Source organism: Aedes albopictus, chromosome 2 (genome assembly GCF_035046485.1).
Source record: "Aedes albopictus strain Foshan chromosome 2, AalbF5, whole genome shotgun sequence".
In the NCBI taxonomy this organism is placed as follows: Eukaryota; Metazoa; Arthropoda; class Insecta; order Diptera; family Culicidae; genus Aedes; species Aedes albopictus.
Window position 1 is genome coordinate 166,859,512 of NC_085137.1, and position 15,248 is coordinate 166,874,759.

At 47.4% G+C, this 15,248-nt stretch overlaps 2 protein-coding genes across 3 annotated transcripts in view; one reads left to right on the forward strand and one right to left on the reverse strand.

Moving 5' to 3' along the window:
• Positions 1-14,885, reverse strand: part of LOC109398692 (brefeldin A-inhibited guanine nucleotide-exchange protein 1) — a 38,290-nt gene extending 23,405 nt beyond the window's left edge. The window contains exons 1-2 of one of the 2 annotated variants that reach the window (XM_019671064.3): positions 14,610-14,885; positions 12,684-13,036 (exon numbers count right to left, since the gene is read on the reverse strand). In XM_019671064.3, the coding sequence (XP_019526609.3) occupies positions 12,684-12,894 (211 nt within the window). In that variant the 5' untranslated portion in view covers positions 12,895-13,036; positions 14,610-14,885. Of the gene's footprint in view, positions 1-12,683; positions 13,056-14,609 lie in introns of those variants that run through there. The other variant, XM_062850685.1, reaches the window with a different exon arrangement.
• On the forward strand, positions 1,165-3,388 carry LOC134288778 (uncharacterized). Its single transcript, XM_062854649.1, has 2 exons — positions 1,165-1,801; positions 1,862-3,388. The coding sequence occupies exon 2, from the start codon at positions 2,003-2,005 to the stop codon at positions 3,386-3,388; it is 1,386 nt and encodes a 461-aa protein (XP_062710633.1). The 5' UTR covers positions 1,165-1,801; positions 1,862-2,002.
• Positions 14,886-15,248: the final 363 nt, after the last annotated feature.

The following is a 15,248-nucleotide window of genomic DNA, read 5'->3' on the forward strand; positions in this document are numbered from 1 at the left end:
TTACCGTCAATAATATCTTTGTTGTACATTATTTCCGGACATAAGGAAGTTCAATGTTTTAGGCAAAAAATGGAACCGAACCCTAAGAGAGATAGAGCTCTTGGCGCGAACCATTTTGACACTTGTTTATTTACATTTTGTATGGCGCACAACCCGGCGCATGGGCTGTCGGCGCACAAGTTATTGGTCGGTATGCGGATTTCAGAAAAGATTCGCAATATGCATGCGCTCAAAACTTTCGACAGTAATCACCACGCGTTGAAGTCGAACGCCGCGGCTCAACATCGAGCAGCTGCGTAACGTAGAAGTGGCTCAAGACTACGCGCAGTATTTAGCAGTGGCCCTACCAACGGAAGAGCAGCTTGGCGCAGCTACACTTGAAGATGGCTGGAGGGACATCCGATCCGCCATAGATAGTACCTCGGCTACAGCACTAGGTTTCGCGACTTCGAATCACAGAAACGACTGGTACGACGGCGAATGTGAACAGTTGAAAAACGAGAAGAATGCAGCATGGGCGAGAATGCTGCAACACCGTACGAGAGCGAATGAGGCACGTTACAAACAGGCGCGGAACAGGCAGAACTCAGTCTTCCGGATGAAGAAGCGCCAGCAATAAGAACGAGATTGCGAAGCGATGGAAGAGCTGTACCGCGCTAAGGACACACGAAAGATCTACGAGAAGCTGAATCGCTCGCGCAGAGGCTTTGTGCCACAAGCCGACATGTGCCGAGATAATCACGGGAATATTTTCACGAGCGAGTGTGAGGTGGTCGAGAGGTGGCGGCAGCATTACGATGAGCACCTCAATGGCGACGTTGCAAGTACCGAAGGTGGCGTGGTAACAGATCTAGGAGTATGTGCACAGGACGAAAGACTTCCGGCCCCTGACCTCCAAGAGATTGAGGAGGAGGTTGGCCGGTTGAAAAACAACAAAGCCGCTGGAGCAGATCAACTACCAAGCGAGCTTCTACAATACGGTGGAGAAGCACTGGTGAGCAGGGTCGTGCAATTTCGAAAGGAAAACATGACGTACGACGACTGTAGCAAATCGTTTCCCATGCGAACGGACTGCTGTGATGCTTCATCTCTCACCCAGCAACACACTCGTTCGTTGCTGCTACAGAAACAAGTGTGTATGAAACATGGGATGATACATGTTACAACGCCGCAGGGATATATAAGTTTTTGTAGTTTCTGGACCGGTCTAAAACATGTACCGGTCTAGCCGCAACATAACCACCGCAGCATGACAGCTCGCGTGCGGTAGTAGTAGTAGTGTGGTAGGCAAAGAGCGAGAAGGTAAATAAAAACCATATGATGATGATGAGAATGACTATGATTATGAGGGTAGACAGATATTTCGCCATTGCAGTAAAAATATAAGGCAAATAAGTTGAATTGTGAGAAGGTGCGTTAGTTAATTGAATTATCCTAGGAATTATAGTGAATTTTAGACGAGAACACTCCAAAAACGGTTGTGATTATCGAAAATACGGTAAGAACCTAAAAAAGAAATGAATAAGTAGTGACCGTGCAATGTTTATGTGAATATTTACTCATATCATTTCTTAGCCGTGGCCAATCTGATCCGTGCCAAGATACCAGGGAACCACCAGTAAGGGTAATAGGAAAGGTGTCCACATTCTGGCGACATTCTCTGTAAGTAATTGCATGTAGATACTAACAGAAACGGTTCGAGTGTTAATTTACAATTACAATGTACCGTACTATAGATCCGCACTCGATCAAATTAGGGTAACTGCACCCAATATCATCCCAGATTCGGAAACCACTTCTTGTGAGTATAGATTATAGAGTATAGATTAAAAATGTAAATTGATTGTTTAATAAATTACAGTTTTAAGCGTTGCTACAAAATCTGAGCCGCTCTAGAAATTTTGGTTTCCCTTCGGGAACATTCTTAAAAAAGAAGTGACACCCGCGAAGTGATTCCCGCGTAGTGAAAAGTGTCAAGTGAGGAGTGAAAACCTGCAGCAAGATGGCGTCCGATGCAGAATCCACCCACGACCAAACCATCATGGACCTGACGGCGACTCCGTGCGCCATCTGTGGCCCGTCTACGCGCGACGAAGTGATGGTCGGCTGTGATGGATGCGCGGGATGGTTCCACATCCGTTGCGTAGGCATCGAGGAGGGCAAACTGCCGAAGAAGTGGTACTGCCAAAGCAAGGCCTGTCAGGAGAAGGCCCAGGAGTACCAGCAGAAGCAGAAGGACGCCAAGAAGCAGGCTCGCACCCGGAAAAACGGCAACGAGTCTGACAAATCCAGCGTCAGCTCTCGCCTAGCTTCGTCTAGCGTGGAAGCGAAGGTGCGAGCGCTAGAGGAGAAGCAGAAGCGCCAGTACGAGGAGATGGAAGCGGAGCTGCTGCTGCAGAAAAAAGAAAGGGAGATGCAGCGTGCGTTCGAGCAGCGAAAAATGGAATTGGAGCTGCAGATGCGCGCTGAGGAACAAGAGGAGCAAAGAGCTTGGAAAGCGGAAATGCTCCAGAAGAAGAAGGAACAGATTCGGCAGATGAAGGCGGACCAAGACTCGTTCGAGCTGCAGATGGCAGCCATGGATAAGGAGTTGGCGGAACTATCGGCTCAAAAATCCAAACCGGAGCCGAAAGTAGTCGCAGGTTCTTCAAAAGCGGGCCATTCCGGCAAAGTCGACCAAAATGTGTTGAAGCTGAGCAAGGCGAACGTGAGGAAGCTAGCGCAAAGCTACGAAAGCTCCGAAGAGGATGAGGACGACGATTCCGGCGATTCGGATTTGCAGAGCCAGATTTCGGACTCGTCGATGGAACGCAAGGCGAATCTGAAGACGTTCAAGAAAGTGGGAAGTGTCAGCCAAGACGGGCTGGGGCAGCAGCAGACCGGACCGACAAAGGCCCAGCTGGCCGCGAGGAAGGGATTAACGTACAAACTCCCAAAATTCTCCGGCAAACCAGCGCAGTGGCCATTGTTTTTCGCGGCCTACAAAGCGTCCAATGAGGCCTGTGGTTACATGAACCACGAGAACCTGATGCGACTTCAGGAAGCGCTGGAAGGTGACGCTCTGGAACTGGTATCTGGGCAGTTACTGCTTCCTGAATCCATCCCGCAGGTCATCGAGAAGCTGCGCCGACACTTCGGCCGCCCGGAACAACTGCTCCAAAGCCTGTTGGACAAAGTGAACCGACTGGAACCCCCGAGGGCGGACAATTTGCGGAGTTTTGTTCCATTCGGAAATACGGTGGAGCAACTCTGTGGCCATCTGGAGGCCGCGGATCTGAAGCAGCACCTTGTTAACCCGCTGTTGATCAAAAGCCTTGTCGCCAAGCTACCAGATCGAGAGAAGCGGGAATGGGTCCATTACCGGAGGGGCCACGGGGAAACAACCTAGCGAACGCTGACGGATTTCTTAATGGACATCGTCGCAGACGCCTGCGAAGCCAACGTGGATGTCGAGTTCGTGCCCTCTCCGCCGTCCAAAGGAATTGCACCATCCAGAAAAAAGATGCCGAAGGAGAAAGGTGGACTATACAGCCACAGCGAAGCCAGCGCATCGGCAGCCAACGCCGGCGAGGAAAAGGTATTGAAGCCCTGCAAACAATGTAGGAGGACAGATCATCGGCTGCGACACTGCGGCGAATTCAAGAAACTGCGGTATGCGGATCGGCTGAGGCTGGTGAACCGGGAGAAGCTGTGCCACGTGTGTCTGAATGAACATGGAGGACAGTGCAAATTCAAAATCCGCTGCAACATCGGTGACTGTCGAGACCTTGGTCGAGACTTCCACAATCCGCTGATGCATCCGGTCGGAAACACGGTCGGGCTGAGTGCACACATCCGGACAAACTGCACGGTATTGTTCCGGATCGTTCCGGTGCAGCTGCACTACGGTGGAAAAACGGTGTCAGTGCTGGCGTTCCTGGACGAAGGTGCTTCCGTCACACTGGTGGAGAAAAAGCTCGCCGACCGTCTGGGCGCGGTCGGAGTACAAGAGCGATTGACCATCCGGTGGACGGGAAACTTGTCAAGAGTGGAGGATTCCCGAAGGATGAGCCTGTGGGCGTCGGGAACAGGCGCAGCCGCCGGCAAGATGCGATTGCACACGGTGCACACTGTGGGAAAGTTGATGCTGCCGCACCAAAAGTTGGATTCGCAGGAGCTTGCCGCACAGCACGAACATATGCGAGGGCTGCCCATCGAGTCGTACGACGGACAGCCGCAGTTGCTGATTGGAGCGAACAACATCCACTCGTTCGCGCCGATAGAAGCGAAAGTGGGTACGCCCATGGAACCGATTGCGGTTCGAACTAAGTTGGGATGGACGGTGTATGGGCCGCGGCAAACAACCTCGTCGGCGGCCGGTAATTATCTCGGCTACCACCAGCAGATTACCAACGAGGACCTGCACGAGCTGCTAAAAAGTCATTACGCGCTGGAAGAGTCAGTGGTGGCAATCCCGCAGGAAACAGCAGAGGAGAAACGCGCCCGGGAAATACTGGAGCGAACCACCAAACGCGTCGGTGACCGTTTCGAAACCGGATTGCTGTGGAAAACGGACGATCCACGGTTCCCGGACAGCTACCCGATGGCGGTGCGCAGAATGAAGCAGTTGGAGAAGCGACTCGACAAGAATCCGAAGCTGAAGGAGAACGTCTGCAAGCAGATCGACGAGTACCAGCAGAAGGGGTACGCACATCTCGCTACCACCGAAGAACTGGCCGGTACTCCTGCCGACCAAACGTGGTACCTGCCGATCAACGTCGTTCAAAATCCCAAGAAGCCCGAGAAGATTCGTCTAGTCTGGGACGCGGCGGCGGCCGTGCAAGGAGTATCCCTAAACTCACAGCTGCTGTCAGGACCGGACATGCTCGTCCCACTCATCAAAGTGCTCTGTGGTTTTCGCGAATGGCGGATTGCCTTCGGTGGAGACTTGAAAGAAATGTTCCACCAGTTGCAGATTCGCTCCGAGGACAAGCAGAAACAACGTTTCGTCTTCCGAAAAGATCCGGAAGAACCACCACAAATTTACGTCATGGATGTGGCGACATTTGGGTCGACGAGCTCCCCCTGCTCGGCTCAATACGTGAAAAACCGGAACGCCGAAGGGTTCGCCGCTCAGTATCCTGAAGCGTCGGTTGCCATAATACGTCGGCATTACGTCGATGACTACTTCGACAGCGTCGACACCGAAGAAGAAGCAGTGAAGCTGGCGCAGGAAGTCCGGTTCGTCCACAAACAGGGCGGATTCGAAATCCGCAACTGGGTTTCCAACTCGCCAATAGTCCTGCGCAGTCTAGGAGAGGAGAAGCCGGCGACGCCGGTGCATTTCAGCCGAGACAAGCAGACGGCCAATGAGAGAGTCTTGGGAGTGATCTGGGATCCGAACACGGACCAGTTTGCGTTTTCTACGACGCACCGCGAGGGGTTGATGCCGTACCTGTACGAGGGGAAGCGGCCGACGAAAAGACTAGTCGCCAGTTGTGTGATGGGATTCTTCGATCCGCTCGGATTGCTGTCGCCGTTCACCATCCACGGCAAGATCATCATCCAGCATCTGTGGCGGTCCAAGTGCGACTGGGACGAGGAAATCGATCCCAATTCCTGGGAGCTGTGGAAGCGGTGGACGAGTTTGTTACCGGAGGTCGAAGCTATCCGGATTCCACGTTGCTATCTTGGCGACGCTAGATCCATCGAAGTCAATTCGTTGGAACTCCACATCTTCACCGATGCCAGCGAAGACGGATACGGCTGCGTAGCATATCTGCGAGCAGTCATCGACGGGAACGTCCACTGCAGCCTAATGATGTCCAGGGCTAAAGTGGCGCCGGTCAAACGGCAGTCGATTCCCCGTCTGGAGTTGATGGGCGCGGTGATGGGGGCCAGGATGAACCAAGCCGTTCTGGACACGCACTCCTATCAAATCAACCGCACCGTTTTCTGGACAGACTCGCGCACCGTATGCAGTTGGATCAATGCCGATCAACATCGGTACAAGCAATTCGTCGCCTTCCGGGTCGGCGAGATACAAGAGTTGACGAGAGTAGCGGACTGGCGATGGATTCCGACCAAACTAAATATCGCCGACGTGCTGACGAAGTGGGGGCAAGGTCCGCCGTTGCAGAGCGACGGAGAATGGTTCAACGGACCGGCGTTCCTGTATCGGCCCCAAGACCAGTGGCCCACCCAAGAAGCGTCCATTGAGGAGACGGACGAAGAAGCCAGAAAAATCGTGTTGTTCCACGGAGCGATCGACGTCAACCCGATTTCCCGTTGGACGAAGTTGCTGAGGGTGACAGCGAGTGTGGTGCGCTTCATCGACAACTGCCGGCGAAAATGTAGAGGAGAGCCGATAGTGACCACGTGGGCTACGGCAAAACAGCGGCAGCTAAACCAACACGTTGCGGCCAACTATCCATCGGTGAAAGCCCCATTGGGCCAAGAAGAGCTTCGACGGGCGGAGACAATCCTATGGCGTCAAGCACAGTGGGACAGTTTCCCGGATGAAATGAGTGCGCTCACAAACAATCTGGAGCACCAGCCGGGCGGCCCAATATCAGTCGTCAAGAAATGCAGTCCGATCTTCAAGAGTTCGCCGGTGCTGGACGATGAAGGTGTGCTGCGGATGGACGGGCGACTCGCGAACGCGGATGAGAGCTCTTTCGACAAAAGGCATCCTATAATCCTGTCCCGGTCCCATGAAGTAACGCAAAAGCTGATCCAGTACTATCACGAGCAGTTCGGACACGCCAATTCGGAGACCGTGTTTAACGAGATGCGGCAGCGGTTCCAGATTCCGAAAATGCGACCGGCGATACAGCAGGTTGTAAACAAGTGCGTCTGGTGTAAGGTGAACAAGTGCCAGCCGCGATCTCCGAGGATGGCTCCACTTCCAGTGGAACGAGTAACTTCTCGTCTTCGGCCATTCAGCTCCGTGGGCCTTGATTACCTAGGTCCGGTAGAAGTCGTCGTCGGTCGGCGAAAGGAGAAGCGATGGGTAGCGGTATTCACCTGCATGGCCGTGCGGGCGGTGCACCTTGAGGTCGTCCATAGTCTCACGACGGAGTCGTGTCGGATGGCCATCGCTCGTTTCTGCAGCAAATACGGCAAGCCGAACAACATCTTCTCCGATAATGCAACGTGCTTTCGGGGAGCAAACAATGAGATGGCGAAGATCAACCAAGAGTGCGCAGAGACCGTCGGCAGCTCAACTACCGCTTGGCATTTCATTCCGCCCGGAACTCCGCACATGGGCGGCGTCTGGGAGCGGATGGTCCGGTCGGTGAAACAAGCTATGCGCGCACTCGACGATGGACGAAGGCTGACGGACGAGATCCTGGCGACAACACTGGCGGAGGCGGCCGACATGATCAACACGCGGCCACTGACATATTTGCCGCAGGACTCGACCGAAACGGAAGCACTGACGCCGAACCACTTCCTACGAGGAACGGTGTCTGGTGCGGACGTGAAGGTGGAGGAATCATCTACACCCGCAGAAGCTCTGCGGAACTTGTACAAGCGTTCCCAATTTCTTGCGGACCGCATGTGGGAACGGTGGAGCAGGGAGTACCTTCCTACGATCAACCGACGGTCGAAATGGTTCGACGATCGACAGTCGCTCCAAGAGGGCGACTTAGTCTTCGTAGTCGACGGCAAAAACCGGAAGTGCTGGAGACGCGGCGTCATCGAGGCAGTCATCCAGGGCTCAGATGGCCGAGTCCGACAGGTAGACGTTAGGACCGCCGACGGTAAGGTACAGCGACGAGGCGTGGTAAATTTAGCGGCATTGGAGGTAAGGTAAATCCGGGAATGCCGGATGTTACGGGCTGGGGTGTTACAACGCCGCAGGGATATATAAGTTTTTGTAGTTTCTGGACCGGTCTAAAACATGTACCGGTCTAGCCGCAACATAACCACCGCAGCATGACAGCTCGCGTGCGGTAGTAGTAGTAGTGTGGTAGGCAAAGAGCGAGAAGGTAAATAAAAACCATATGATGATGATGAGAATGACTATGATTATGAGGGTAGACAGATATTTCGCCATTGCAGTAAAAATATAAGGCAAATAAGTTGAATTGTGAGAAGGTGCGTTAGTTAATTGAATTATCCTAGGAATTATAGTGAATTTTAGACGAGAACACTCCAAAAACGGTTGTGATTATCGAAAATACGGTAAGAACCTAAAAAAGAAATGAATAAGTAGTGACCGTGCAATGTTTATGTGAATATTTACTCATATCATTTCTTAGCCGTGGCCAATCTGATTCGTGCCAAGATACCAGGGAACCACCAGTAAGGGTAATAGGAAAGGTGTCCACATTCTGGCGACATTCTCTGTAAGTAATTGCATGTAGATACTAACAGAAACGGTTCGAGTGTTAATTTACAATTACAATGTACCGTACTATAGATCCGCACTCGATCAAATTAGGGTAACTGCACCCAATATCATCCCAGATTCGGAAACCACTTCTTGTGAGTATAGATTATAGAGTATAGATTAAAAATGTAAATTGATTGTTTAATAAATTACAGTTTTAAGCGTTGCTACAAAATCTGAGCCGCTCTAGAAATTTTGGTTTCCCTTCGGGAACAATACACTTGGATTTTCGTTTCATTTATGAGTCATTGAAATACTTCAACATGCTAAAAACACTATTTAAACCACATTTTTAAATAGTGGTGCACGCCAATAGAATGATAATTATGTTTTATGAAAGAGGATAACAAATTCGACCACTTAAATCCAATTAACCGGCGCCCGTAACCATTGAGAGACTAGCGCGCACCAGTGAGACACTAATGCTCTGACGGGTGAAGCACAAGCAATTCGACCGGGTGGGAGACTACCGAGTGCTACGATGAGTGGAAAAGTTTTTTTTAACGACCGAGTCATTAGAAAAATGTATGAAACACTTGAAGTGACTCATTCAAATGTTGCATGAAAGTGTATCATTGAAACGAAATTGTACGCCTCTGCTGGTGAGAGCACTACACTGGGTCATTACTAAGATTTGGGAGGAGGAAGTATTACCGGAGGAATGGATAGAAGTTATCGTGTGTCCCATCTACAAAAAGGGCGACAAGTTGGATTGCGGGAACTACCGCGTGATCACACTACTGAGCGCTGCCTACAAGATACTCTCTCCAATTTTATGCCGTCATCTATCACCGATTGCAAGAGAGTTCGTGGGGCAATATTAGGCTGGATTCATGAGTGAACGCGCTACAACGGACCAAATATACGCCATCCGCCAGGTGTTACAGAAATGCCGCGAATACACCGTGCCCACACATCACTTGTTCATCGATTTCAAATCGGCGAATGATACAATCGATCGAGAACAGCTATGGCAGATTATGCACGAATACGGATTCCCGGATAAACTGATACGATTGATCGAGACGACGATGGATCGAGTGATGTGCGTATTTCGAGTATCAGGGACACTCTCGAGTCCCTTCGAATCTTGCAGAGGGTTACGGCAAGGAGATGGACTTTCGTGCTTGCTGTTCAACATTGAGTTAGAGGGTGCAATAAAAAGAGCGGGGATAAACAAGATTTTCACGAAGTCCGTTCAGCTGCTTGGTTTCGCTGATGATATTGATGAGTGAACAGGCGAATCGGACTAGTCATTAATGTGTCGAAGACAAAGTGCATGATGGCAAATTAAGGGGTCCAGAGAAAAATCACCGCGCCCGCCACCCCGAATTTATATCGACGGTGATGAAATCGAGGCGGTTGAAGAATTCGTGTACTTGGGCTCGCTGGTGACCGCCGACAACGACACCAGCAGAGAAATTCAGAGGCGCATTGTGGCAGGAAATCGTGCTTACTTTGGACTTCGCAGAACTCTACGGTCGAATAAAGTTCGCCGTAACACGAAGTTAACTATCTACAAAACGCTGATTAGACCGGTCATCCTCTATGGGCACGAAACATGGACCCTACGTGCAGAGGACCAACGCGCCCTTAGAGTTTTCGAACGGAAGGTGTTGCGTACCATCTACGGCGGTGTGCAAATGGAAAACGGGACGTGGAGAAGGCGAATGAACCACGAGCTGCACCAGCTGCTGAGAGAATCAACCGTCGTGTATACCGCGAAAATCGGGAGGCTACGGTGGGCTGGTCACGTCATCAGGATGTCGGATAGCAACCCGACTAAAAAGGTTCTCGATAGTCATCCGACCGGTACAAGAAGACGTGGAGCGCAGCGAGCTAGGTGGGTCGACCAAGTGGAGGACGATCTGCGGACCCTACGCAGAGTGCGGAACAAACAGCCATGGACCGAGTGCAATGGAGACGGCTACTATGTACAGCAGAGGCCACCTCGCCTTAGCCTGATCGGTAAGGTAAGTAAGGGGGGTTTTGAGAAGCATGACAAGCAATGTATTAAATATAGGAAAAACCCGTACGAAGGGAGGAGGGAGGGGGAGAGGAGTTACAAATTCCCTTTTTTAGCGCGACATACTAAATGGATGCCCCCTGGCTTGAATTGTGTTTTGTGCATTTGTAATGTTTCATTCTATTTTCGTTTCAATACCGAAACGTGGGGCCCGATACGGAAACTAAGAATGAACATTTGTAGGATTCTTTAAATAGTTGTCCCGGACAACTTGTCCGTAATGTGTCGTCCAATGTGGGACACGATGTATTTGTAGTGTTCTACAAAACTTTATTCGTTACATCGGTATGGCAGGACGATTCTATAACATTCTCCCCGAAATTTGTGAGGGTTGCGTACCTACCAGGAACTGATTTTCTGCGGAATGTTACATAAGTGCGTTGAGGTAATGAGAAATCATAAAAACCCGATTTAATCCACCTATGGTGAACAGAACCCTTCTTACACTTATTAAAAATATTGTTGTATTATGCGTATTAGGCAAATTTATTTGGGTGATTGACCAAAAGTTCTAGAAAATATTGTGGATTTGACATCTAGTGAATTGGTTCCCAAAATACCTAGCATCAGACCATGGACTTACCAGAAATGCAAGACAGCTCCTAGAATCTTATATGGAATGTTAAAAAAATAGCTTTCATATTCTGGAATATTGTATCTTTTGTTAACTGCCAAATAATCTTGAATCGATTAACAAATGGATAAGAAAATCAGCGAGATGCACTTTGTCTAATATCTCTTAAACAGTCGAATAAATTAGCTCAGAAGTACTTGGTATTCATGGTTATGGTGGTAAAAGGACAAAAATAATATATCTACTAGGTTAATCAGTTTTGGCATTAACTAGTTATTTTGGCTGTCCGGTTCTTGCATTTTTCCCACAATATATAAATTCAAAGCTTTCATTTAACATATTGTTAGTTTTCATAAAATTCCTGTGTATTTGTAATTTGTTAATTATAATTTTGTTGAAAACAATAACCTGCTAGAATACACTTTGTATGAGATCAGCATAATTTATTGAAAAATAATTTCCCATAGACTGGTGAAAAACTAATGCAAGATAACAAGTGAATATAATAATAAAAAAGAATTTATTGAAATACTCTTCGTAAGATATCTCAGTAATCAAATGTCGAATCAAAATAAAATTTCAGGGCCTTATACAAGGATATTGTAGCTTTCATTTGGTGCTTAGAGAACCCAAATCGGTTGACAGACGGCTGAGATATTTATTATGGTACCCTTGGTAAAAAATCTCTCAAAAAGTTAACCTGTATTACTCCCAAGTACTCTTTGAAAGATATCTCAGTAACCAAATTCCAATCCTAATGAAATTGTATAGGGTTCTACTAGAATGTTGTAGCTTTTATTTGGTGCCAGGATAACCGAAATCGTTTGACAGACGGCTAAGATATTTATTATGATACTTTTGGTCAAAAATCTCAAAAGGTTTAGTTGTATAAATCCGAAATACTCTTCGAAAGATATCTCTGTAACCAAATGTCCAATCGCAATAAAATTTCCGGGCGATCTACTAGGATGCTGTAGCTTTCATTTGGTGCCAAGAGAACCCAAATCGATTGACAAACGGTCGAAATATTTATTATGATACACTTGTTCAAAAATCTTAAAAAGTTTAGAAGTATGACTCATAAGTACTCTTCGAGAGATATCTCGGTAACCAAACGTCCAATCGAAAAAAAATTCAATAGCGTTCTACTAGGATGTAGTAGCTTTCATTTGCTTCCAAGAGAACTCAAATCGGTTGACAGACGGCTGAGAAACGTGCGTGACTTTTTTTTGTAACGCACATACACACACACACACATACACACATACACACACACACACACATACAGACATTTGCTCAGTTCGTCGAGCTGAGTTCATTGGTATATGAGACTCGGCCCTCCGGGCCTCGGATCGAAAGTCGGTTTTTCGAGCGATATTTATACCCTTCTTATGGGTGTAAGAAGGGTAAAAAAGCTGGCTAGTTATGTGTCTAACGCCAATTGACGAAAGCTAATTCAGTTCCAATGTTCACCAGTCAGTAGCTGTGCCTTGTGCCCGAAATCAATAAATTCCCGTCAATTATTCAAAAATATGCGCTCTAATTCCAGTTCCTTGTGTGCTGTTCGAATCAATCAAAACGATGCCCCACTTAAAGTGGGCCCCTTCCCATCCCCAAAATAAAGCAACAATATTAAAAAGGTGTGATTAACAATGTTGTTTGTGTTACCCATCCCCTTTACACACTTCCATCCATCTCCCACTCACCTAACGCCGCATCGCAGGCTCGCTTCAGCTGAGAATGGTGCGACCGTTTGATATCCTTGTCGCTGAGGATCTTCTCCAGAGCCCGGACGATAAACATTTCCTTGGTTTTGGTACTGATTGTGGCACTGTTGCTGCTCGTGCCACTGGCAATAATGCTAGTGCTGCCACTGTTGCTAACGTTGGAGCTGCTGTTGGCTGCTATCGTTGGCATAATTTTGCCCCCAAACAGCCACCAGGGTATTCGATTTCACTATGGGTTTCTTCAGGGACGAGATTGCACTAATTTGTGCCACGCTTTATCACTGATTCACGAATCGTCTTTCCGTTTCAAATGCACCGTTAGCCATCACTCACTGAGAAAAAAAAAATACCAACACTGATGATTTGTTTTGTCTATTAAGATGCGCAGCTCGGTGTAACTGCACAGTGGGATAATTCTGATATGAATGCATTCTTCTTCTTCTTCTTCTTGGCGTAACGTCCTCATTGGGACAAAGCCTGCTTCTTAGCTTAGTGTTCTATGAGCACTTCCACAGTTATTAACTGAGAGCTTCCTCTGCCAATGACCATTTTGCATGCGTATATCGTGTGGCAGGCACGAAGATACTCTATGCCCAAGGAAGTCAAGGAAATTTCCTTTACGAAAAGATCCTGGACCGACCGGGAATCGAACCCGTCACCCTCAGCATGGTCATGCTGAATACCCGTGCGTTTACCGCCTCGGCTATATGGGCCCATGCCCATTGATATGAATGCATGTAATAATATAAAAAGTGGTCACATGTTCGCTTCGTAAGCGGATGGTCATGGGTTTGACGCCCAGCCCTAGCTGGGACCTGGATCATTGGACATGGAAAGGAACAACAGTCACACATCAACGTCCTCGTGTTCACCAAGGACAGCGTAGAAAAGTTAAAGCAGTACAAAAGCAACCAGTCTGATAAGTATAGTAGAATATTATACTTTTAGGTACTGCACAAAATGTAAATACAGCTAAAGCCCTTTCAAGATTTTTGGTTAAAACCACAAAAGATGGCACAAGAATATTTACTTATTTTTCGATACTTTTATTGATTGTGGCTGAACATATATTTTTAATTTTTTGACCTTGTGTCCCACCCCTAGCCTTAAAACTCATGAGTTGAGTGAGTTTGTGTTACCATGTAAATATGTGGAAAATGTCGAATTACATTACATTAAAGTTGAACTCAAATCACATACTCAAATGTCAAACGAGAATTGTTTACCATTCTACTTATTTAAGTTTTTTTTTGTTTTCATTTTTCTTTCGTTTTCCGAGGTCGGGAAAAGTACGTTGTGATCAGAATACCATGCTTGATCAGTAACGTAGAGTGGTTCCTGAAGAACTTTATTGTTCCTTGTATTCTATCAAATTAGTTCATTCTATCATGATATCAAAATATGAAGTTTTTAAGTGAGCAAGTATTAATTGTAATACATACTCTTATTTGAAAGAAGTGGTCTCTAAGAGGTGTTTGAAAATTTATAAAAAAAAAAATATTATTGATTACTCCTACGAAATCACGTATACGTATCTATAGATATTCCTGTTCAAGTGAATCTTATGCAACAATATTTAATTATGATGACACAAAATCAGCCACGATACGCGAAACATCGATGACTAATCTAATCAAACTGACAGTGTACATCGAACCCTTTTTCCACACAAAGTTCCCACTGTGCAGTTAAATCTAGGACAACATCCGGCAGGGAAAGGTTCGTAAGCATCATTCCGATTGGCAATCAGCCAACCGCAAACGCCGACAGCAATCCTGCTGCTTGCTGGTGGAGTCAAAGCAGCTCCAAACACTGCCGCACTGATGCAATGATGATGGCCGACCAAACAGCCCCACAAACACGCAGGTGGGGCGCAGCACTCCTGCACTTTATTCAGATACTGACTGTGTGTGAAACGACGACGACGATGATGATGATGATGAAAGCTGGAAAATTCTCACTCGCGACGGAATATTTTGTCCGGACAAAAACACCCGAAATTCATGCGCCACGGCGATATTTTGCACTTGTCGCGTAAAGTGCAGCTCCCGGAACCGAAGGTACGCAATTTAGGCGCAATTAAAAGGGTTTTAATTGCGAAAATATGGATTTTGTCTCGTCAGAGATAATTTTCACTGTCGTTCTTTTTCTTTACTTTTTTCCACTTTGATTATGTGGGCACGTAAGAGAAAAACGTCAAAATAATGACAGCTTGGCGATGCAGTTTTTAGTACAAAATTGCATTTTTAGGGTAATGTGGGGAATGTTGGTTACTTTTTTTAAATTTCCTTCGGGAACATCCACAGAATTGGGTTTTTAAATTAAGAAAAATGTATTGTCGCGCTTATCTTTTATTAGAGTCCTGCGGTGGTCGTACGCTCGCAAGGCTTACCGCCGCATGACAGTCGCAAGGCAAAACAAAAGAAAAAGTCTAGATTGAGTTTAAATAAGGGCGAAAGTAACATGAGCGAGTTCTCTTCATCAACTCTCTCTTCTTCAAATTAAAGTGACAAGATGCAAGTATGGTTGCACTTTTTGGTCATA

Bases quoted from the DNA above. Each gene is read 5' to 3' on its own strand.
- LOC134288778 (XM_062854649.1), top strand. From the start codon at position 2,003: ATGGCGTCCGATGCAGAATCCACCCACGACCAAACCATCATGGACCTG.